This window comes from Artemia franciscana, chromosome 19 (assembly GCF_032884065.1).
Source record: "Artemia franciscana chromosome 19, ASM3288406v1, whole genome shotgun sequence".
NCBI lineage: Eukaryota > Metazoa > Arthropoda > Branchiopoda > Anostraca > Artemiidae > Artemia > Artemia franciscana.
This window is the reverse complement of record NC_088881.1, coordinates 30,731,661-30,754,999: the sequence shown is the minus strand read 5'-3', so window position 1 is coordinate 30,754,999 and position 23,339 is coordinate 30,731,661. Positions and strand designations below refer to the sequence as shown.

Here is a 23,339-nt window from a genome sequence, read left to right as displayed (position 1 = left end):
GCAAGAACTTTGTGGACTTATATCCTGGGCTTATAATAGTCTATATCCTACATATACTGGGCCTATCATGTATTAGGGCTTATAATATATCCCACATATACTGGGCTTGCAGCATATTCTAGCTAAGTGGTTTGCACGCTGAATATGTAGTCATAAGCTGTTAAAGGTTTTCACTGACAAGGTTGATTTGGGTCACTGGTGTGAGTGCAAGCTCTGCTTGAGTTAACATAGCTCTAATTATATGCCCAGAGATATCTGAGAAAGGTAAACAGGAAGGGTGTGTGCAAGCACTGGATGGCTGGCCGGTAACACACATTACATTTAATGGCAGAAAGCCCAGGGGATAGAGATCGGCACTGTTGGTTTGAACTTGGCATTGTTGTGCTGTTTCTTAATCTTTATTGTCAGCATTTAAAGTGGCTTGTGTTTGAAGAAATGATCCCTAAAGATAGGCATAATCTTCAAAGATTGAGGTTCATTACCTTCTTCTCTTCTACAAATTTTTAGTGGATTATATTAAAAAAGAGTGGAATTCGTTATGCACTTCGACATTTCTAATTTAGATGTGCTTATGTCTCCTATTTAAAAAAAATGAGGCTTTTGAAGTTAACTTTTATCAAAAATATTAAAATTTAGGCCGGCTATTTAGATCTGTTTATAAAATTTTGCGCCGTTTCTTCTTTCTTTTTCCTTATAAAAACTGTTTATATCAAATTAAAATCAAACTTTTAGTCAAATAAATGCAAAAAAAATTGTACAATCCAGGAAGTTCACAAGCAACCAAAAAATGAAAATACGTGCATGCAGATGGTTCCAACCTGCAGAGGGACAGGCCAGAAGACTTGGGAATTTAAGACACAAGAAAATGAACTTTTTGGTAATTAATTTTTCAAAACCGTCCCCCTCCCATGTCCTTTGTCCCTATACGCTGGAGCCTACAATGCCAGAAAACATTTAATTGAAGTTTGAGACAGCTATTTTATTCATAATCCTCTAAAAGGTTCTATAAATATGACTCTGGGTATTATAGTGGTCCTCAAAATGCCTGGGCAAGGGCTGAAAGTAACTAAAATTTTCTAGTGTTTACAAATAGGTTTGATTGAAAATGTGACTAAAAATTGAGATAATAAAACTAAATTAAGATGCTTAATTAAACCTAAAATAAATTATTTAAAACTTTCCATCATTAAGGCCCTTAATAAGCCCAAAATCATTTTGATGGCTTTGGTAGGAAAAGTTGAATGAAGGCGCAACTTTAATCTGCTTGTGTTTTAGGGATTTTAGTGATTTTTAGTGCTCTTCGGTTACCTCTTAAATTTAGTTTTGCCTCCGGAAGCCTTAGTGCTGGATTGTCTTAGCAATTATGTTTTTGGCAAATACCTTTAGTTGTGTTACTCAAGAATTTAAATTTATGATATCAATAGAACTTAGCATGCTGAATTCAAAAATTTAATCACATATAGGTTTTACTAGTTAATTAGTTTAATACTTTTTTCATTGAAATATCTTTTAGTACAATTATCCAACGTTTCTCTATATAGTTCAGAAATGGAGAAGAAGTTCCCTTATTAACGGCCACCCTGGAATTTCCCCGAGGGTTGTGTTATAGAGAACATGTTATAGTGTAAAATATCAGGGAAGTTTGGCCAGGAAAAACTTACTTGTCATGCGTCAATTCCTAATGCTTTCTTGTCTGTAGGAGACTCGAAAAATTCTTTGATTTTTCCTTTACAGACAATTTTACGTGTGCATTTATCGACTTTACTTTTAATTTATATGTAAAATGATTCCTTCATTGCTGCTCTCAGGAACTGCTCTCAGGCTGCTCTCAGGATTTAACACCATTTGTATAACAATAAATGCAACAGTTTGAATATATCATTGGTATTGCAGAAACAATCTCTTGATGCTGACGTGTTTTCATCTGGTAGCTCTGAGGAAGAATTGGAAAATAGAGCAAATATATCTGATGAAGAACTTGAAGACATTAGTGCAATTAAGAATAAGATGAAAGGAAATGGAATGCCCAAGAAAAATGTTGTGAGTATTTTTTACAGCTGTTTTCAATTGGGGTGTTTTCAACTTCAAAATAATATTGAAGACCTTATATTAAAACAGAACTGTATTGCCATGCCTTTAATTTCATAGTATTTTAGCAGCTGAAATACTGATCTGGGCAATCCCTATTGGACCTTTTATCCTGCACAGATTCATGAACACATATCATTCTTGTAGCATTAGCTTCAATCAATGCTGCAACAGGAGTTGCAAAGAGTAAAGCAGACTCTATTGCAATCAAAATTTGAAAAATAGACTATTAAAGTTATTAACTTAAATATAAGCTTTAAGATCAAATTTAGTAATCAATATTTCACCCACTTCCCTTGGTCCGTTTGAGCTGAAAATTTACTTATTCATTGGTCTCTAATAATACTCATAATTGTGGGTCCATGACTCATCCTCTCACTACATACAGGTGAAATCATATCGAGGATCAAATTCCTCTGGAAAAATTGAATACCTACCTGTTTATAGGCTTGGGGTTGTTATTGATTACACATTGTTATTAGTTAGGACGGGTTAGTATTAAAGGGGAGGTGACAGTTATCTCAGGTTGAAAAATTACAAGCATATCGTTTAATGTTTATCGTTGGCATGAAATAGGATGAGCAAATGCTGATAACAGAATTCATGAGATTAAAACGAGCAAAATAAAAATATTGGAAAAATAAGAAAAATATATTTATCTACTAGTGTTGCAGGAACTATTTTTTGCCCTCGTACCTTGAAAAATTGAAGCATTGTAATTGACTAAAATTGAAGGCGTGGATATGACATCGACATTTATTGTTTTTAATTCACCTAAGGTTTTTAGCTCATATAATATATATATATATATATAGCTCATAATAGGATACTGCTATAGAGTAGACTTAGGTACATGTGGACTTTGAAGTAGGCCTAGTTGAATGTTTTTCATAACAACATTTTGTTAAGAATTGTTATAAAAAAAAATACCGAGATTCGAGTAAGCTAAGTGTAAAAATAGTCTAAAAAACATTTGATGGTAAATTTTGTATTTTTTGGGGGGAGGATCCCCAGACTCTTCCATTCTGTAGATAGAGTGAGAGAGAGAGAGAGAGAGAGAGAGAGAGAGAGAGAGAGAGAGAGAGAGAGAGAGAGAGAGAGAGAGAGAGAGGGGGGGGGGTAGAGATTTTGTTAACTAGCGAAATAGATTAAGACCTTTCCTCCTCAATATCCACTTATGACGCGTATGCTGCAATTCATCATCACCATGGACAGCAATTTCATCATCCATGTGAAGAAAATCGTCGAAGGTAAACTCATCATAGTTTGGTTGAAGTAACCACTATTTGTCTAGGGGGATGGGGGAACTCTGTTCAATATTGTGACTCTGATAACCATATGGAGTTTTCTGTTTCTTTTACAAATATATTTTTTTAAGCAGTTACGTAGGGTGGTAGAACTGACATTTTTCAAGGTCTTATCAACAATAATTTTAAAGGTCAAAACTATTATTTTCACATTTTCACGTTTATTGAGGCTCTCCAGCAGAATTATATTTTTTTTTTTGGAGTATTGCCATGCAAGAGGCCCCTGTTACAAATTCAAATTAATGAAATATTCAAATTATCAACCATAACATAAACTCAATTAAAATTAACTATTGACAGTGGTCAAATGACTAGGCTGTATGAAAAATGTGCTTCAATCCCGCTTTCTAGGGTTAAAATGAAAGAAGGGCTGATATGGCTAGGGTGCGTTCTGTGGATGAAGGATGATAGATTGCCTTAGGTTGTCCTTTTCGGCCAACCCTCTAGGACTAAACGGAAAGAGGTCGTCTTCGTCTGGGGTGAGAGGATGTCATAAAGAAAGATTTAAAGGAAATGGGAACTTCCTGGGAGGGTGCAAAGAGGGAGGCTTTGAATATATAGGGATCGAGGAGGAGCCTACGTAGCTGTGTTGGCCTCAGGCGGCTTGGTGTGGCGGTGAGTTAGTTGTAGTAGTAGAAATAACTTTAAAAAAGCTTTTCACTAAAGAAGTTTTTCCAAGAAAAGCTAAGAGCTAAATTAAACCGAAGATGAGCAGAAATAAAGTCGGACAATTATTCAAATTTAAAACGAGCACAAATCACTGTCAACAAACTACAAACAAAAGTAGGGCCTCTAGAGACCAGAACATCAATTTTGGTCTACTGAAAAAGTAATTAATTTCCAATCATGTTTTTATTTGTCATAAGATCAACAGAAAAGAAACAGAATCCTCAAAATATAAAAAAATATAAATTGAGAGTTTAATATTTAGTGATGTTCATTCCTGAAAGTCTTGGCAACTTTGGATTTATGAACGTTATTTATTAACGTTATGGCAACTTCGGGCTTATAAAAAAAGCCTTATAATAACCGAGAATTAGAAATTTACAGTTTAATATTTACTGATGCTCATTCCGAAAAGTTCTGGCAACTTTGGGTTTATTAACGTCATGGCAACTTCGGGCTTAAAAAAAAGAAAGAAAGAACATCCATTTAATAACCAAGAAATATAAATCGATAGTTTAATGTTTACTCGTATTCATTCCTGAAAGTTTTGGCAACTTTGAATTCACTAACATTATTTATTAACGTTACGGCAACCTAGGGCTTATAAAAAAGAAAGAAAATCCTCATAATAACCGAGAAATATTGATTGATAGTTTAATGTTTACTGATATTCTTGATATTCTGAAAGTCTTGACAACTTTAGATGTATTAACGTTATTTATTAACATTTTGGCAACTTTGGTTTTATAAAAAAGAAAGAAAATCCTCATAATAACCAAGAAATGTAAATTGACAGTTTAATATTTAGTAATATTCATTTGTGAAAGTCTCGGCAAATTTGGATCTATTAACGTTATGGCAACTTTGGGTTTATAAAGAAGAAAGCAAATCCTAATAATAGCCAAGAAATATAAATTAACAGTTTAATGATTAGTGATATTCATTCCTGAAAGTCTTGACAACTTAGGATCTATTGACGTTATTTATTAACGTTATGGCAAATTTGGGTTCATAAAAAAGAAAGCAAATCCTCATAATAACCAAGAAATATAAATTGACAGATTAATGTTTAGTGATATCCATTTCTGAAAGTATTTGCAACTTTGGATTTATTTAGCACTACGGCAATTTTGGATTTATAAAAAAGAAAAAAATCCTCATAATTACTAAGAAATATAAATTGGCATTTAGTATTTGTTGGTATTCATTTCTGAAAGTCTTGGCAACTTTGGATTTATTAGCAGTATTTGTTAACGTTATGGTAACTTTAGGTTTGTAAAAAAAAGATCCTCATAGTAACTAAGAAATATAAATTGATAGTTTAATATTTAGTGAAATTCATTTTTTAAACTCTTGGCAACATTGGTTATATTAAAGTAACTAAGTAGAAAAATACTTAAAAAGTTTTTCTTTGGAATTATAAATTATGTTCTGGTCTTCAGAAGAAATTCTCCTTAGCCCTACTCCTATTTGTGGTAATTTCTGTATGTTTTCACTTTGAATTGATTATTTGCTGCAATATATTTTCGTTTGTATTTATTTATTGACAGTAATTTATGGCAATTTCGCACTTGAAAATCCTTTTGTCTTATTTTCGGTTGTCTTTCGTTTAGTATAGCTCTTTACTTTTCATAGAAAATTTTACATTTATGGAGAATTTTTATTCAATTAAGTTTGTTTTTAATTGTAATAGGTTTATTGGCTAATAATGGAAAATTTGTAAAGCTTTTTTTTTAGTTTTCTCTTTCCGAATCAAGTTTTGGGCTTGCTATGTATATTTTGGACAAAATTTGTCACCAAATTTGAGTAATAAGTGTGTTATAGAACTTTGGGCGGGTTGGTACATGGAAAATTACCCAATAAATTGATAATAATCTGGCTGATTTTTGAGCTTTTATTAGATTAGAGCCATTCTGACCCCCATCGTGTTATTACCCGGAGCAGAGACACATATTAATTGGCACTGTCCTTCAGGATACCCTGAAAAATTTAACTTACCATTAGCTCAGCCCTAATTTTCGCAAATGAACCTTTTTTGTAACCTTGGATGCACATAGTGTCTTTTGAATTTACTTCAACATCCAAAAGCATGCCCCGAAAGTTCCAAGTAGTATCCTTAGCCATGCCTTGGATATTGTAGAGGTACCCTTTTGACAATCTGGATATACACAAAATCTTTTAATTTAATTCTATGCCCTTATTACTAATTCCTAGGTGTTTCAATTTAATACTTTATTCTAATCTTGAAACGTTGCATTTATAACATTTATACATCAAGGGTGCACATGAAGTCTCTGTGTATGGTTTAGTGATTAATATTTTGTGGTTGCAGTAGCATTAAAAGTAATGGTGTCATTCGTAGTAGTAATCATTGTAGTATTAGTAGTCTCGGTTGCAGTCACAAGTAATTGCATTCGTAAGAAGTTGCTGTTTCCTTCGCATGTAGTTGCAGTCGTAGTCGTTAGAAGTCACAGTTTTATGTAGTTGCAGTCACAGTTAAAAGTAGTTGTAACCGCAAGTAGTCGCAGTTGCAATCGCGATTGTTCGCACTCGCAATCACAGTTGCAAGAGGTCGCAGTCGTAAGTAGTCTCAGTTGCAAGTAGTAGTAATTGTGAGTAGTTCAGTCGCAAAGCGTCACAGGATTAGTCACAAGCAGTAGCGGTAATAGTCACAATGGCAGTCGCAAGTAGTGGCAGTTGCAGTTTCAAATAATCTCTGTCTCACTTTTTGACTATTTTTGACAAAGTGGCTGTCTAAAAATTTTGAGCAATTTTGAGAAGGGGGTATCTAAAAAGGGAAAGGGAGTTGGTTGCCCTATAATCACTTTTGACTTTTTCTAGGACAGCTCCTTCCATATGAAGTGGCCTTGGGAAAAAACAACAAGATGAATAATACATAGAAATTAGGTCTTTACTGACACAGAACTGTGCTGACAATGATGTGCTGCCTATGTGAAAAACCAAATAGGATTTTTCATTCAGATTTAACTGAATTGTAATTAGTAATTGCAAAAATAACCGTTTTTGCATTTTAAATAAGATAACAAAATTTTAATTACGGGTAAAATTTGCTCTATAAAATATCATAACACAAGGGAGCGTCTTAAGTTATGCTAGTGTGAAAAGTTCTGTAGTGCAGATTGAAACAACCTGTATGCCTATACATAGATATCTAGCTGAGGATGTATGGGTAGTGTACTCAAGGGTTACGCCACTGTGTGTTTGCTTTAAAGTATTATTTCATTTAAGGGTCTTTCTGGGACGAAAAAACAATTAGAAAAAAGAAAGGAAGAGACTTTGAAAGTCTACAGTGAGTCACAGAAGCTCCAAAGACAAGCTCCATTGTCTGTGCCTTACCACAAGCCAAAGCAGAGGACTCTTCAGGAATTTCTCAGCATGAAAACATGGAAGCTTAAGCCTAAGCTTGGCACTTCTTTGAGGCTTGATGAAGAAGATTTGCGGCCAGTGCTGTAAGTATTATATTCTTTTTCTTCTAGAAGAAAGACCAATGTTTTATCCGTTTGTCATAACTGCTGAAAGCCAACTGAATAGTGTTTTTTAAGGGATGAATATAGGTGGTGCCACTAGTAAGACACTAACTGGTGCTTCAAATCTGGACTTTTCGTTTTTAATAGTAAAATGCTAGCGTTTCCTCCGTTTCCCATAACTGCTAAAAACGCCAGAAAAGTGTTAATTAAGGCCGTGATTAAGTGAACTGATGGAACTCGAAAATCCCATGTTAAAATTGAAAATTTATATATAAAAAGTACTCAAGTATTCATTGGCGGAAGATACCGCTTTTAATATCCGGCTGTAGCTTCTAGAAGATGCTGCAAAATGTTAGCTAGGATTTTGCTCTATTTCCTCTGATTGCTTAGAAATCTTAGAAAATGTCTAGCTCTTTTTCACAAGTGTACTCTATGAAGGTTATTGCTTTTAGAACGAAATCGGTACTACCATGAGCAGAAGATAATAACCTGTAAGATGATTGTAACCATTTTTCGATGTATTTTCCTGTTTTCAAACAGTCCCATAGAATATTTTCAGCTACCTGAAATTTTTACAAGTTTTTTGCCAGAAAGAATCATTTCAAATCGCCGATAACACTCCTAGAGACCAGATTGACAAGCTGGTATAATTAACCTGCTATTTCCGCCAATAAATAAGTGCTATTTGAAGGGTTTTTGGCAATTGACGGTTTCTAGAGAATTGAGAGACAGGAGGCTACCCTAACTTCAATTTTGAACCTTGATGTTTTCAAGTTCACTTAGTCACAGCCTTAACAGATTATTGTATTAGTTGTCACTAGCAAGAAATTTAGTTGGTGTTTTAAGTTTGAACCTTCTTTTTAATGTTAAATGATAGTGCTTAAGCCATTTCTCATAGCTACTGAAAGCCACCTCAAAATAATAATTAAGGGCTAAGTATAGTTGGTGCCACCAATAAGAGGTTAAGTGTTGTTTTAAGTCTGAATGTTTTGTTTCCAATGATAAAATACTAGTGTTTCAACCAACTGCTGGTGCCACTAGTAACAGGTTAAGTGGTGTTTAAAGTCTAAATGTTTTGTTTCTAATACTAAATGCTAGTGTTTCAACCATTTCTCATTATTGCGGAAAGCCACCGGAAAAATGTAAATTAAAGGCTGAGTGCTGCTGGTGCCACTAGTAACAGGTTAAGTGGTGTTTAAAGTCTAAATGTTTTGTTTCTAATACTAAATGCTAGTGTTTCAACCATTTCTCATTACTGCGGAAAGCCACCAGAGAAATGTAAATTAAAGGCTGAGTGCTGCTGGTGCCACTAGTAACAGGTTAAGGGTTTTTTTTAAGTCTGAACGTTTTGTTTTTAATGATGCAATGCTAGTGTTTCAACCATTTCTCTGCGTAATTTCTCTGCGGATTTACTGCGTAAATCCGTCCAGAAAAGTGGCACTTTTACGGACTGAATGGTACTGAATGGTACCATTCAGTACCATTCATGGTACCATTTACGGACTGAATGGTACTTTTACGGACTGAATCACTCCTGTTTTTATTGTACCCCGAATGGATGGCCAAAGACCACACTCTGGCAAATGGTATAACGTGGAATAACGTATAACGTGGCATAACGTATAAAATTGTCATAATGTATAGCGTAGACTGACCATCGTAAACTTTCTTTCACCAGTTTCAGCCCTAAAAAGTTGTTTTTATGTATTTTACTTTAATTGCTTTTTTTTTAAAATCAAAGTTTTACTCCCATAATCTAGCCTGCTCTACTTATGCGAGTTCATTTTTTTTGGAAAGGGGGTCATTCATATGAAGCCCCTTCTTCTTTCTTTTCGTCAATCAAATTACTGGCTAAACTCCTAATGAAGACTACTTAAAAACGGGTACGACATAAAACTCATGTCAGTCATCAAATGATCATGTTTTCCTTTGCAAAAATACTTCAAATCATGAATTTATCTCATTAACCCTAAAAGCTGCCACTGAAGTAGAAATTCAATATTCATTCTTTAACAGAGAAATATACTTAACATTTTCAAAAATTAATTCTGTGTAACAGAAAATCGACGAATTTTTATTTAGGATTAGTTAACAGGTATTTCGAAGCTAAAAATGTCATATAGGCAAGGCTGTATAAATAGGGGTACGAGGTTTACGACCCTCCCCATTGGAAATTTTGTCAGACTCGCAAAAATATAACAAAAATGCATCTGAACACATGTTTTAGCCGTTTTTAAAAGTCCCAGATTTTTCTCTTAACTATATTGCCTCTAATAATAATTTTTAGAAGCCTTTCGCAACTAATAATGATTCAGTTGATGTTATGTATTTGGTAAAATCATTTTGTTGTGTTCCATGTAATTTGGTTTTCGAGATACCTGAGCAAACCAGAAAGCCACTCCACTTTAGTCACTCCCGATTCAGTTTCACCCCTAAAATCCAATTCAGTCACTCTTGGTCCTTTGTCAAGTCTACAAAATGTATTATAGTCACTTCTGGTTCATAGTCGCCTTTAAAATCTGTTTTATAGTCACTCTTGTTTCATAGGCACCTCTTAAAAGCGTTTTAATTATTATTTCTTTAATCATACCCGGCTCAGTCACTCATAAAACCCGTTTGTGAAATCGAGTTCATACAACTCTCGTAAAGTACGATCAAAATATGTAAATGATCAGGGCTATTCTGACTTAGAATTATTTCGAAAGGGCTATGGAGCTTACTTTCTGGTAGCTATTAAATTGAAATGAGGATTGCTGCCTGATCGTTTAACGCCTTTAGTCAATTTTAAATAGGCATAGGTGTTTATTTTTTGTTGGAAGTATTTAGCTCCCAAAATGAAGTATGATCAGTAAGGGCAAACTTCTTCTAAGAGAATTTGTGAGGGTTTAAATCTTCACCTAAAATTGAGTAAGCCATTTAAGTTGGCTTGCTTTTCGCTTTACTCTCAAATATTTTCTACCCTGATTTAATATCATACAATACAAACAGTAGCCAGTACGAAAACTGCGGTTCAATCCCGCTTTCTAGGGCTATAATGAGAGAAAGGTTGACATGGCTAGGGCACGTTCTGCGGGTAAAAGATGACAGATTGCCAAAGGTTTTCCTTTTTAGCCAACCGTCTAGTGGGCTAAACGGAAAGCAGGTCGTCCGCAATTGGGATAGAAGGATGTCATAAAGAAATATTTAAGGGAAATGGGAATCTCCTGGGAGGGTATAAAGAGGGAGGCTTTAAATAGATTGGGACGGAGGAGGAGAATACATAGTTGTGTTGGGCTCAGGTGGCTTGGTGCTGTGGTGAGTTGTTGTTTGTAGTAGTAGTAATGGATTAATACTTATTCTTTGCTCATGTTTACACACAATCAAGATTCGTTTCTGTGAAAGAAAACATCAAACTTTAAGACCGGTTTTCACATAACTCCATTCAGAAGCTTTCCTCAAGCTGTTTATGTTTTATAATTTAGACATAATATAAAATACTAAAAATAAACAAACTTAATACAGAAATAAACTAATATATAAATAAAAAAACATTATATAAAACAATATTAGACAATATTAGAGTTTTTATTTTAGACAGCAGCTTCAACAAAGAGATAAGGAAATAGAACAATTTTTCAAACCGGATATTGAAGAAGAAGACGATCCAAATGAAGTTGCAAACGTTGTTGAGAGCCCAAAACTCAATTTTGAAGTTGAAGATCCAAAACCTGGCAACCGTGCTGATATAGAATTGCAATTAAACCATGAAGAAACTGAAAGCACTCCCTTTGATGTTGATGCTAAAGTGGTTAAGGATATTAGTGATAGACCGAGCCCAAGTGTTAATAACGATCTTGATATATCCCCTGATAAGAGTACGCCTCTCAACTCCAATGGAATTAGGGTAGAGAGTCTTGACCTGTTTCTTGACACAGATGACCCTACTATCTCAAATCAACTAAATGGGTCTAATCATGAAGTTTTTCTCCAAGCACAAAATTCAAAAGGTGAAAGTAATTTACATACGGATGATCTAGATGAAGTTGTAAATAATAATGACAATGATGATGATTTTCGTCTTGTGATAGAAAGTGAAACAATAATCCCTGACTCAAGTTTTAATGAAGAGTCATGTGATGTCTTAAAACCAAGCTCAGAACTAAGCTTGTCTAACGTGAAAAATGGGAAGCTTACTTTAAGCTCAACAAAACCGAAACTGAGTGGGAGACCAGGTGAGGAGATTGAATTTGATGAAGATATTGTGAATTTGAACGAGCTACAAGAGCGCTTTTTAAAACATGCTTCGGCCAAAACGTCTCCAAAGAAGAAGGAAGTTGTTTTGAAGTAGGTCTGGTTTTCTTTTTTCTTTTTTTTCTTTTTTAGATATTTTCACCTTCTGCTATAACAATGATAACACCTTATTCAGAAATAAGGAGCTATACGAAAACTTAGAGGTATTTGTCATGACGAAGGACGTAGCTCATGGGGATGGATAAAGAAAAAATGGTACAGCAATAGGAATGACTTCATGACGCGTAGAGATATTCTGTAAGATTAGTTAGTTATTAGGTAGGCCTCTCTGAAAAAAAAGGGAGGCTATGAAAACAAAAATAATTGTTTGGTCGTCCCAAAATCATGGCATAAAATTTCCTTTCTTAAGCTTGTGTTCTTTAGGATTTTTGAAGACAAGTCTCGATTTTTTTTTTAGTTTTAGTTAATTTTTAATGAAAGGTATATCATACCCTTGTAAATCATGAAATATAATATAAACTATAAAGTAAAATAGTTAACATAATATAACAAAGAATAAGATATAAAAATATTACAACATAAAAACACATAATATAACATAATAATATAACATAATAAAATAATTTAACATAAAAATAATTTCGTAAACCACGTTGACCAGGCATCACAAAGAATGAAAAACAAAAGCGAGAATGGGCTTTATAAGGCCAAAGAAAATGTTGGACAAAACAAAACGCGTGTATCGAGAGGACAACAACTTCCCTATTTCAGCAATGCTAGAGAAATATCTTTTCAAATATTGTCAATATTTCCATATTGCTAGGTTTTTAATTCTTCCAGTTTGGATTTTCATTTCCTTTTAGTCATCGGATTGTCTGTTCTTTTTTTTATCTGGTCTATATCGGTCGCATCTCACTCAGAACATTTTAACTTGATTCTTTGAAACTTTCTCTAATATTGCTGAAGAAGGGAAGCAGGTGTCCTCCCGAAATATCCGTTTTGTTTCATCCAGTATTTTCGTTGGCCTTATGAAATCCCCTTCTCGCTTTTTTTTATTCTTTGTGATGGCAGGTCAACGTGGTTTACGAAATTATTTTTATGTTATAGTATTTTATTATGTTATATTATTATTGTTATATTATGTTTTATTATGTTTTGATGTTATAGTATTTTATATATTATTAACTCTCGTTTTTTTTTGCTTTCAGTTTATTCTTTGTAAAAAAAAATTAAGATCTAACTTTTTACCGTTACAGTAAAAATAATCAGAAAAACGGTATTACTGATTAAGGTAAGTATGCTTACCTATTTGAACGCGCAATATACACTTTTAAACCCGTAATGCAACTGGGTCAGGAAAAAAAGCAAAATGTCATCAAATACAATATGGAGGGATAGCAAGGGGGCATGAAATTTCGTGGGATTGAGTTAAGAGTTAGCTTTGAATAGAATGAATTGAAGGAGTAGTGCACTTGGGTGTGCTAGTCTTAGGTGGCATAGTGCTGTGTTGTTCTGTGATGAAGTGTTAGCACTAGCAGTGGTAGTGTGTGTTTCATCGAAACTAGATTTAACAGGTCTGTCTTTTTCAAGGAGCTAATTTTGGGTGCTGCTGCAAATTGTCATCTTTCAGAAATTCTGATTATTTAAAATATTTTTAAAGAAAAAAGCCACTGCCTAAAAATGACACATCTTTGGGTGCTCAGGAGACACATTCATAGACCAAAAATTTGGCAACTCTGGTGTCAAATAATATAAATTTGTGACTCACACAAGAGTTACAATGCAACATTTTTTATCACACAAAAATTTATAATCATAGGGCTTCATATAGTTGGAGTCGTCTGAGTACATGACTGGCCCTTCTTACTCGTTGGATAAGATACTACCAACCTCTATAACGACTGCAGTTGTGTATTCTTTAGAAAAAGCCCAAGCTAGACTAGGAATGTCTTCTTTTAGGGGGGGGGGAGTCAAACTTTTGTCTGCAGAAGCAGGGGGTAAATTCAAAGCAAGAGCATTTTTACGTTCCTATATTTCAATGTGTCTAGGTCACGAGGACTTTCAAACTAATCTTAGTCGGGATATATGTCTCCCCCCTCTCTCTTTGTATAGATCATGCTAACGTTTTGTAGGTTTTGGTTGGCATTTTTAATTGGTGGGGAAGGGTCCTCGGTTCCCTGAATATTTTCCTTATATTTTGTCTAAGAATATGGTATTTCTAAATAATGTTTCCACTAATTTTCTAATGTCTTTAATTTAAGTATCGTAAAGAAAGAGGTGACATCCGACGGGAAGGAAGTATTGCTGCCTGATGTGGTCACATTCAAGCCAGAAGAAAACCAGGAGACTCGAACTAACTTATGGCAATTAAAAGGAACACTAAGAAGACAGCTTGATATTAAAAGGGAAATAGAAATGAAGAAACTGTTAGAAGAAAGGGGAAAAGAAATGGCTGAAAACAATGAAGGTAAAATAATTGGCGAAATAAAACAATCAGTAAAATAATGTATGTGTAATCAACCTATATCCACGAGGAAAGGCTACCCAGGAAATGAGCATGGTACATACCTCTAAAAAGTTCAGTTTTAGACAAAATATCTTGTTTTTACACTTTTTTATGTGTTTTTACTCACAGCTCCAGGATGGTCGGGTTTTCCTCTGACAGGCCATAGGGATATTCAGCATTTTAGAGGTATTATCATAAGCAGGCCGACAAACTGGAGAGGAATCCCTCCTTCTCTTCCAATATTTATCCCAAGGGCTGTCCAAGGAAGTCAAGGTTTGCCCGGGGACTCTAAATTATAAAGCCTAAGTGCACAAGATAATTCACCTTTTTGCCATAAGGGCCAGATAATTCAATCTTTGGAAACAATTTGACTAATTATTTTGGAGGGTCCTGATGCTTGACAAAAGTGGATTATTTGACAAAAGAACGTAAATTTTAGTCCTTTAATCCCCCCACCTTTCCCTAGATCTTCCTTGGGATGAATATTATTCTTTGGCAAAATATGGGGGGAGGAGGTCTAATATCTCTCTTTATGTATCTATGAGTAATATGGAATTTGAGTCCACAATTTAAAACACACATTGAACAGTCTAAATATTAGGGGAAAGTTAATACAATGTTTTTTTTTTTCTCTCAAAGCATATTTTTAAGTTAAAATATACCTCAAACAAAGGAGAAAAAGGGGAATACTCTCTCTCTCTCTCTGGGTTTGATAGAAAGCACATCTGCGGAAAATCAAACGTTAACTATTTAAAATGCACCTTTAACACCCCCTCTAACCCTTCCCCCCAAGGGCTAGAATTCTGCGCCTGAACGGATCAAAACTTTTTTTTTCATTCTTGGATGTTTAATCAATTTGTTCAGTGCTTAGTATAAGGATCATTTTTTATTATTTATTTTTTTGTTGCATTGTTCATTCAGAAATTGTTGATTTTCCAAATCGTAACAGTATTTCCATGAACACGATATATGGCTCTGATTTTAGATTTTAGAAAAAATAATGATCACGGTTATTCTGGGAGGGGGGGGGGCGTTTAGTAGCTCAAACCTTCACAGGAGGAATCATTAGAAGTTCTCGGGAAGGGTGCCTGCTATGTAAAAGTAATTTTTTAGTCCCTAATATTTGGATTCCTTTCAACATTTAGGCGTTCGTACTTATTTTTAGAGAGAATAATCCCTTCAATGCGGAGGGGATTTATTCCCTAAATCCCCACTCAAGTATGTAGGAAACGCTTGGTTATTCAGTCGTTTTCAGTAGGTAGAATTTTTTTTTATTATTATTATTATTTCCATAATAGATTATTTCAATATGTTTATTATATGAAATACATTTTATGTAGGAACCTAGTGTTTAGGATTGTCTATGATATTAAAATTATGTTTGAAGAATTTCTAGTCTTAATATGAAAAATTCCAAGCCGCCCTATTTGTTCATTTTACAATGTTTGTTCTATTCTAGGGGGGAATACTGAACCAGAAGATAATATTCTTGATCTCGACGAAGATGAAGAGCTTTCGGATAAAGACTCTTTAGAAGAAGAGGAGGAAGGAAATGAATATAAAAATGATTTCATAGATGGTGAAGCTGAAGAAGACGAAGATGAAGACATAGAAGCTAAGGAGGGGAAAGAGGAATCGCAAAGAGAGGTTTGATTTTACTCTGATACAAAAGGTCAGGTGTGCCAAATTAGATTGGAACAAGATTACAAAGTAAATCTAAATCTTTTGAGAGCTGTTCCAAGCTAAACTTATGGGTAAATGGCTCTATAAGAACACTTGCCACTGGGCTCTGGGTCGTTCCGTCGACCCTGGAGTTTTAGCTATCTGATGTTTGAACCATTTTCAATTAAATGGGTATCTTAAAATTTTTTTTGGATAAATTTGGGGAGAAAAGGCCGTGGGGTGGGGGCAATATGGTAAAAAATAGGGTAAATATGGGTAGATAGAGGAGCCGTGAGCACAGAACACACTCCGATGTTCTATTCTGCTGATTTGATTTTGCATAGCCATGAGTCACCAATTGATACAGTGCTGCATATTTTGTTTTGTTGGCTGTAATGATAATAATAATAATGATTTATTCCTCACGCCTCTCAATGCAAAATTTCCTCATAACTGACACCTTATTAAAAGAAAAATGTTATGGTAGGGCGAAGAGCGAATCGACTGCGGCACGATTGTCATTTAAAGTCGTCCTACGTTGATCATTAATGATGTTTTAATGTTTCGTTTTAACAATGGAAAATCTCTTTAATGAATTTAAATAGTCTTTTTTTACCTTTCCTAAAAGATTTAGATTTACCTACAAATAAACTTTCAAATGGGGGTAAGTCCATTTATTTAAGCATGGTAAACAGATATAAAAGTCTAGATATTTCGATAACTTAAATAGCAATGGTTATCAATATAAATACTAAAGTGATAAAGCATAACTAAAGCATTCAGAAGCGAGCGGTATCGATCATCTTGGGCCGCCGTGACATCCCCTACAAAAAGGCTCTGGAACTGCTGGGACTGCCGTCACTCCAAAACCGGTACGAAACTCTGATAATGAATTTTAGAAAGTTCTTGCTTTCTAAATCTCAGCACCGTGACATTCTACCTGATCAACCTCTACCATCAAGAAAAAAAGCAAGATAAGCTAGTTCCCGTTAAAGCAAGAACAAGGTAATTCTTTCCTCCCGGTTTTCGTCGAAATGCACAATAAGAGTTAACATTTATAGTTTGATTTATATTTACAAGTGTAGTTTGATTTTGAATATGTTGTAAAGAAACGCAAATCAGCGATAGCTGTCAAGTTTTTGCTATTAAACCTGTCTACTACTACTACTACTACTACTCACCTAGTTTAAGGCATTATGTTGAGAATGCGTCGCATATATGGGGAAATAACCATTCAAGTATACAGCTATAAATTCAACATTTATTTTGCAATTAGAAGACACAGAAGACTTTGCCATAATCATTCGAAATTCATTTTACGTTTAGTCAAGATTAAAGAAGGAAACTTACATCTCAAGACTTTGGATGAACCCTGGTTTTGAACTCTCTCAGAAAAATATAGTGAATGGACCAGAAGTTAATTATTTCATTTTGTATAAATATGTTATTCTTAATTTTAACACTTTAGTATTTTTACTGATGACGATTGTACTAGACTTTTGTACCTGTTTTCACTGTCTAAATGAATGGACTTGCCCCCATTTGAACGTTTATTTTTTCGTCACGAAAAAGCAATGTGGTCTGGAAAAAAGCATACCTAATTTAAGGTGTTACGTCGAAAATCAGATGTACCTTAGCTGGGGAGTGGCTCAATACATTGCTTCCGCTTTTAAAAAAGGTTTAAAAGCTTTGGGGAGATGAATCGGGGAAGAAAAGGAATTTAGTATTCTTAGCCATAATGTACAGTGCGCTTTTTAGCTAGTAGATGTGCATGTTTGCCACTACGAAACTGAAGAAGTTGTTGATTACATATTGCCAAGGTTTCAGGCGTAAAATATATCCCGCCTTAGACTGAAATAAGAGACCCCATAATACAAATGCCTGACAGTTTCTTGTAACTATGTCGCTCTTTAGCTCAAAATTTATTGTACTGTCGTACCGTAAATGACGCGACGCCGTTTTAAAGAATGGCAGAAATTGATATCAAAGAAAGGGTACCGTAAATATCAAACTACCGTGGGGTATCACGGGTACCGTGATATCAAAGAAAGGGTACCGTAAATGACGCGACGCCGTTTTAAAGAATGGCAAAAATTGATATCAAAGAAAGGGTACCGTAAATATCAAACTACCGTGGGGTATCACGGGTACCGTGATATCAAAGAAAGGGTACCGTAAATGACGCGACGCCGTTTTAAAGAATGGCAGAAATTGATATCAAAGAAAGGGCACCGTAAATATCAAACTACCGTGGGGTATCACGGGTACCGTGATATCAAAGAAAGGGTACCGTAAATGACGCGACGCCGTTTTAAAGAATGGCAGAAATTGATATCAAAGAAAGGGTACCGTAAATATCAAACTACCGTGGGGTATCACGGGTACCGTGATATCAAAGAAAGGGTACCGTAAATGACGCGACGCCGTTTTAAAGAATGGCAGAAACTGATATCAAAGAAAGGGTACCGTAAATATCAAACTACCGTGGGGTATCACGGGTACCGTGATATCAAAGAAAGGGTACCGTAAATGACGCGACGCCGTTTTAAAGAATGGCAGAAATTGATATCAAACAAAGAGTACCGTAATAAGATCTAGGGAGGAATTCAAAAGGAACATTTGAATTTATACATATTTTTACCGAATATGAGAGAGTATTAAAAGGGAGATTTACGAAAATTATATTTTTTTCTATTTCGTTTATTTTTTTTTTAAGAAATTACTCTTGAGCAATATTACTACTCAGAAATGTGCTATACAAGAACAAAGAACAAGGGAACAGAAAGAAACAGCAGGTGTTAAAACTCTACCGTCTTCAAAGCCCCTACAGGATTGTTAAATTGTTTGTTTTGTTGTCTAATATACTCGGTGCATTGATTGTCAGGTAATGTTGAATTAGAAAGGAATTTAATTCATAATTTGTTAAGGTAAAAATTTTGTCATTCAAAAATTATGTAAATATCTTTTTTGATGTTTTTCTTTGAGCTGCGACATCACTTGAATGTATATTAAAGAAAGAACATTAATTATAGTGAAGTGAATTGACTTTAATTAATTGAAAGGCATTAATTAATTTAACTGTAATTAATTTAACGGCATTGATTGATAAAACTAATTAAAGTATTAATTAATTAGGAAAATCAATTAAGAGAAAATTAGGTAAACATTAAAGGAGTTTAATTATGTGACGAAATATTAAATTCTATAAAATATTGTCCGAAGACTGATTATTTACCCTAACAGGAAAAGGTTACTTAGCACAAAATAAACCATTCCCGAACAAAACAGATTAGGTCCATTTTTTGAAAAGTTTAGCGTCAAGTCAATTGATAAAATCAAAATCTTTTATGTTTGTAAGGGTCCCCTGAAATGGAAAAAATAATTTGATTTTTTTTTTCATTTTTTTTTGTCACAGGAAAGGCATAAACAACCACAGAAAAAGAAGAAAAGAACCTATCCCTACAACACCATTGAAAACAACAATATTGCTATTCTTTTTTTTTTTTTTTTTAGTTTTCTAGTGTTTTTTAACTACATGTTTGTTCAGCATTCTTAAGGGCTTAAGAACGCTTCAGAATTCTTGTTCATAAGTGCTTTTGTTTGCTGAAGCATTTAAAAAAAAACTTAATATATTTCAAAATTTAATGTAAATTTAAATTTGATTTAATTCTTATATCAAATTAAAAATTTATTAAAATCATCACAATGTATTTCGAATCTGATTAGTAAGATTCTCTCCGGTGTTTTTCTTTCTTTTTTTTGGGGGGGGGGGGAGTTACAAATTTATCTTATTTAGTATATGCCGATGACCTCCTCCTTTTAGTTGTTCTAAATGGCTAGAAAAGAATATCGGTTTTATGGGATCTATACTTATTAAAATGGGACTATCGTTTAATACTTCGGGATATGAATGTACAAAACAACATTTTACCTTAATTTTCAGTTACCAGTTGCTTTTTCTATGCCTTTAGTTCTGAAAATGCAATTCCTGTTATTTGAGCAGAATTCTGAGCCATATCAATGTTTTTTTTTCAAAATTTAGGAAATGTATTTGCATATCTTTAAAACCTTAACTTTTTGGTGCTGTTAATCGTGCTATTTCCCTAGCTTGCAATACTTTAATGAAACCTAGTGTCAGGGTCAATCAATGGTGTGGTATTTCTATATGTGAATCCGCTGGACAAGCGTAAAGCTGGTTATGGGACAACTGTTGCAAACCTTGGTCGTTTCAGTTGCCGCGGTTTCGCCAAACTTCGGGATATGAATGTTAACTTTTTGGTGCTGTTAATCGTGCTATTTCCCTAGCTTGCAATACTTTAGTTATGGGACTAAAGTATTATGGGACTAAAGTTATGGGACAATACTTAGTTCAGGTTATGGGAACAACTGTTGCAAACCTTGGTCGTTTCAGTTGCCGCGGTCTCTTCCCTAGCTTGCAATACTTTAGTTATGGGACTAAAGTTATGGGACAATACTTAGTTCAGGTTATGGGACAACTGTTGCAAACCTTGGTCGTTTCAGTTGCCGCGGTCTCTTCCCTAGCTTGCAATACTTTAGTTATGGGACTAAAGTATTATGGGACTAAAGTTATGGGACAATACTTAGTTCAGGTTATGGGAACAACTGTTGCAAACCTTGGTCGTTTCAGTTGCCGCGGTCTCGCCAAACTGTACTGTAGTTTTTGTGATCTTGTGGTTTTATGGCTGAATCCACCTTTTAATGAGCACAATCTTAAAGGTTATTAGGTACTCAAGAAAAGATTCACTGCTTTCAGCCACGAGTTCAGTGTGTGGTTGGGGGGTAAATTATCCAACATTTCCCTTAATTTTCCCCCGGATTTCTCCAGGTACCCATTAAGATCTAGGTAGACTCTGGCTGAATTTAGAGAGTCACACCATTGACCACCGTCCCAAACCAAATAACCAGCGACACCAGGACTCGTACCCCTGTCCTCAGGGTTTCAAGTCTAGCGCTCTGACCACTTTTAAATATTGCAATTTGTCATTTACTGTGCGAAACAATGACCTTTTGGGTCGTTATGGTGGAACAGCAATTTTGTCCTCACTTGATATTGTGCAAGTAAACATCAGTCACGAATGGAGTTCTCGGTTGGGCCCATATCATAATCTTATCCGGTTTTTATCATTGATTGTTTTTGTGATTTGTTTATTTGTTGTTCTTTATTTTTCTTTCGAAAAAGGAAGCTTGATAGGAAGCTTAATATGAATTTTCTTGCAGGTATGGGGTATTGAAAGCCAACCTTTGACAGATGAATCTTTCCGCCTGACTCTGGAACCTCCTAGTCCAAGTATGTATTCTTTAAAGAACGTTTAAAACTGAACAAGTCTGAACTTTAGGCACTTGATATAGGATGTTATCTGGCTCAAGAATACCAGTACAGTAAACCAGACTAATATAAAGGGTGAGATGATTTGGGGCCATCACCTCCCGTCTCCCTAAGAAGTAAAAACGCCTATGTTTTTTCTAGATTTGTCGTATTGTCCAGTCGCTTTTGCTTTTTAATTTTGTACTTCATCCAAAGAAAAACAATGTGAACACACCAGCTATAAGTAGTACAGTAGTCCTCTGATGAATTCAAAACACATATTTAGAGATTTTAGTTTTTTTTTTCTTTCGAGGATTAAAAGCAAAGAATTTTTCTACTGGAGGGTTGGGAAGGGGATCGATCAGCTACTACTGTTTTAACCACTTACTGTAGTCCCAAGTGCAGTTGTGCATGTTCTCGGTCCAACTTAGTCTATTCAGATTGTCACTCTTTACCCACTCCCATTAAGTTGCCATTTTCTTTAAATCGCTCTTTATGGCCTCTTCGTATCTATTCAGGGTTGATCTGCTTTTCATTTAGGCAGCAGATGAATGTCCTAAAAGAGCAGTCTTTAGCAATCTGTCATTCTTCATCTGTTGAACCTGATTAGAACTAGATTGAAAAAAATCTTTTTTTTTTTCTTTATTTTTTATTCATCTTTTGTTACATTTCATAAACCTTGAACCTTAGGAAAGTTTGTCATGGGTCTTCTTATCCCTTGAGAAATCAACAAGTAAAACTAGAGAATATAGGCCATTCTAGAACATTGCAACCATTTTTAGCTCATAATATTAAGATAAATATGTATTGAGATTTTTGCTATTTTGAAAATTTTCAAATCAGAAACTCCAGTAGCCTGCCTGCGAAGCTCCCTCATATGACATTTCTTTATAGAAAAGTAACAGGTATAGACCACATTTCAACAAAGTAGTAGCTATTTGATGGCACTTCTGATTTTTCCTCTTGGGAAACGGAGTTGCGCATTAGTATAGTCTGTAAGTCTCCTTTAGCCTTTACTATTTTCTGAAGTTTCAGGTTTCGGTTTAACTATTCTATAATAGGCCTGGCTTGAGACAAGAGGCAATGAGCAAGGACAAAAGGAGTAGGAGGCTTTTAGAGGAGTAGTAACAAGGAGTTGCACACATAGCTCATGCTCCAATTATTTTTAAATATAACAATTATAATTAATTCAACATAATAACCAATTGTTGTTGATATCAAAGCAATGATACAGTTGACTCCTCCCAGTTAAAAGACTGAAGATTAACAAAAAAGTCATGGCACCCTAAACAAAGTTTTTCTGGTTTTTGCTCCTTGTCTTGAAAGTCCCCTTTAGTCTTTAATATTTTTCTACGACTTTATAACTAACGGAGTAAGAGGCTTCAAGTAATAGCAAAAAGATCTCTTTGTCATTACTCGTGTATTGATATCTGAATCAACTATATCTAGTCTCCTCCCCCCATAGCTGTGATAGCCACCCAGCTTGTTATCCATGGTTTGGATGGACGCCCCTTATAACGGAATGCCTTCCAACAAGTTAGCAGCTTTATCCCCTAGGAAATTTCCTCAAAAGACTCAAAGGCCTCAAAGGACTACTTTTTCTTCTTTAAGGCACGTTTGAGGCCTCGAAAGGCCTCAAAGGACTACTTTTTCTTCTTTAAGGCACCATTTGAGGCACATTTGAGGCCTCAAAGGACTACTTTTTCTTCTTTATGGCACCATTTGAGGCACCTTTGAGGCCTCAAAGGACTACTTTTTCTTCTTTAAGGCACCATTTGGTGACAAAAAAAAAACACTGCGCAGTATATGTATCATTGCACTTTTCAATTTAGTATACTACTACTACTGCTACCAATAGCTCACTGCAGCATCAAATCATCTGAGGCCAGCACAGGTATGCATGCTTTTCCTACATCCTAATCTATTCGAAACCTCTGTCTGTACACCCTCCTTTTAGTTTCAGTTTCCCTTAAATATTTCTTATGACCCCCTCACACCCTATTTGAGAAAGACCTGCTTTTTGGTCCTAGATGGTTTGCGGAAAAGGACGATCTTTGGCAATCCGT

General features: G+C 34.8%; 1 protein-coding gene across 5 annotated transcripts in view; it reads left to right on the top strand.

Annotated features, from left to right (window-relative positions):
* LOC136039547 (claspin-like) overlaps nucleotides 1–23,339 on the top strand; it is an 88,136-nt gene that overhangs the window by 17,895 nt on the left and 46,902 nt on the right. For all 5 annotated transcript variants that reach the window (XM_065723376.1, XM_065723373.1, XM_065723375.1 and 2 more), the window contains exons 3-8: nucleotides 1,894–2,040; nucleotides 7,311–7,531; nucleotides 11,123–11,872; nucleotides 14,041–14,246; nucleotides 15,745–15,932; nucleotides 21,186–21,255. In XM_065723376.1, the coding sequence (XP_065579448.1) occupies nucleotides 1,894–2,040; nucleotides 7,311–7,531; nucleotides 11,123–11,872; nucleotides 14,041–14,246; nucleotides 15,745–15,932; nucleotides 21,186–21,255 (1,582 nt within the window). The remainder of the gene's footprint in view (nucleotides 1–1,893; nucleotides 2,041–7,310; nucleotides 7,532–11,122; nucleotides 11,873–14,040; nucleotides 14,247–15,744; nucleotides 15,933–21,185; nucleotides 21,256–23,339) is intronic.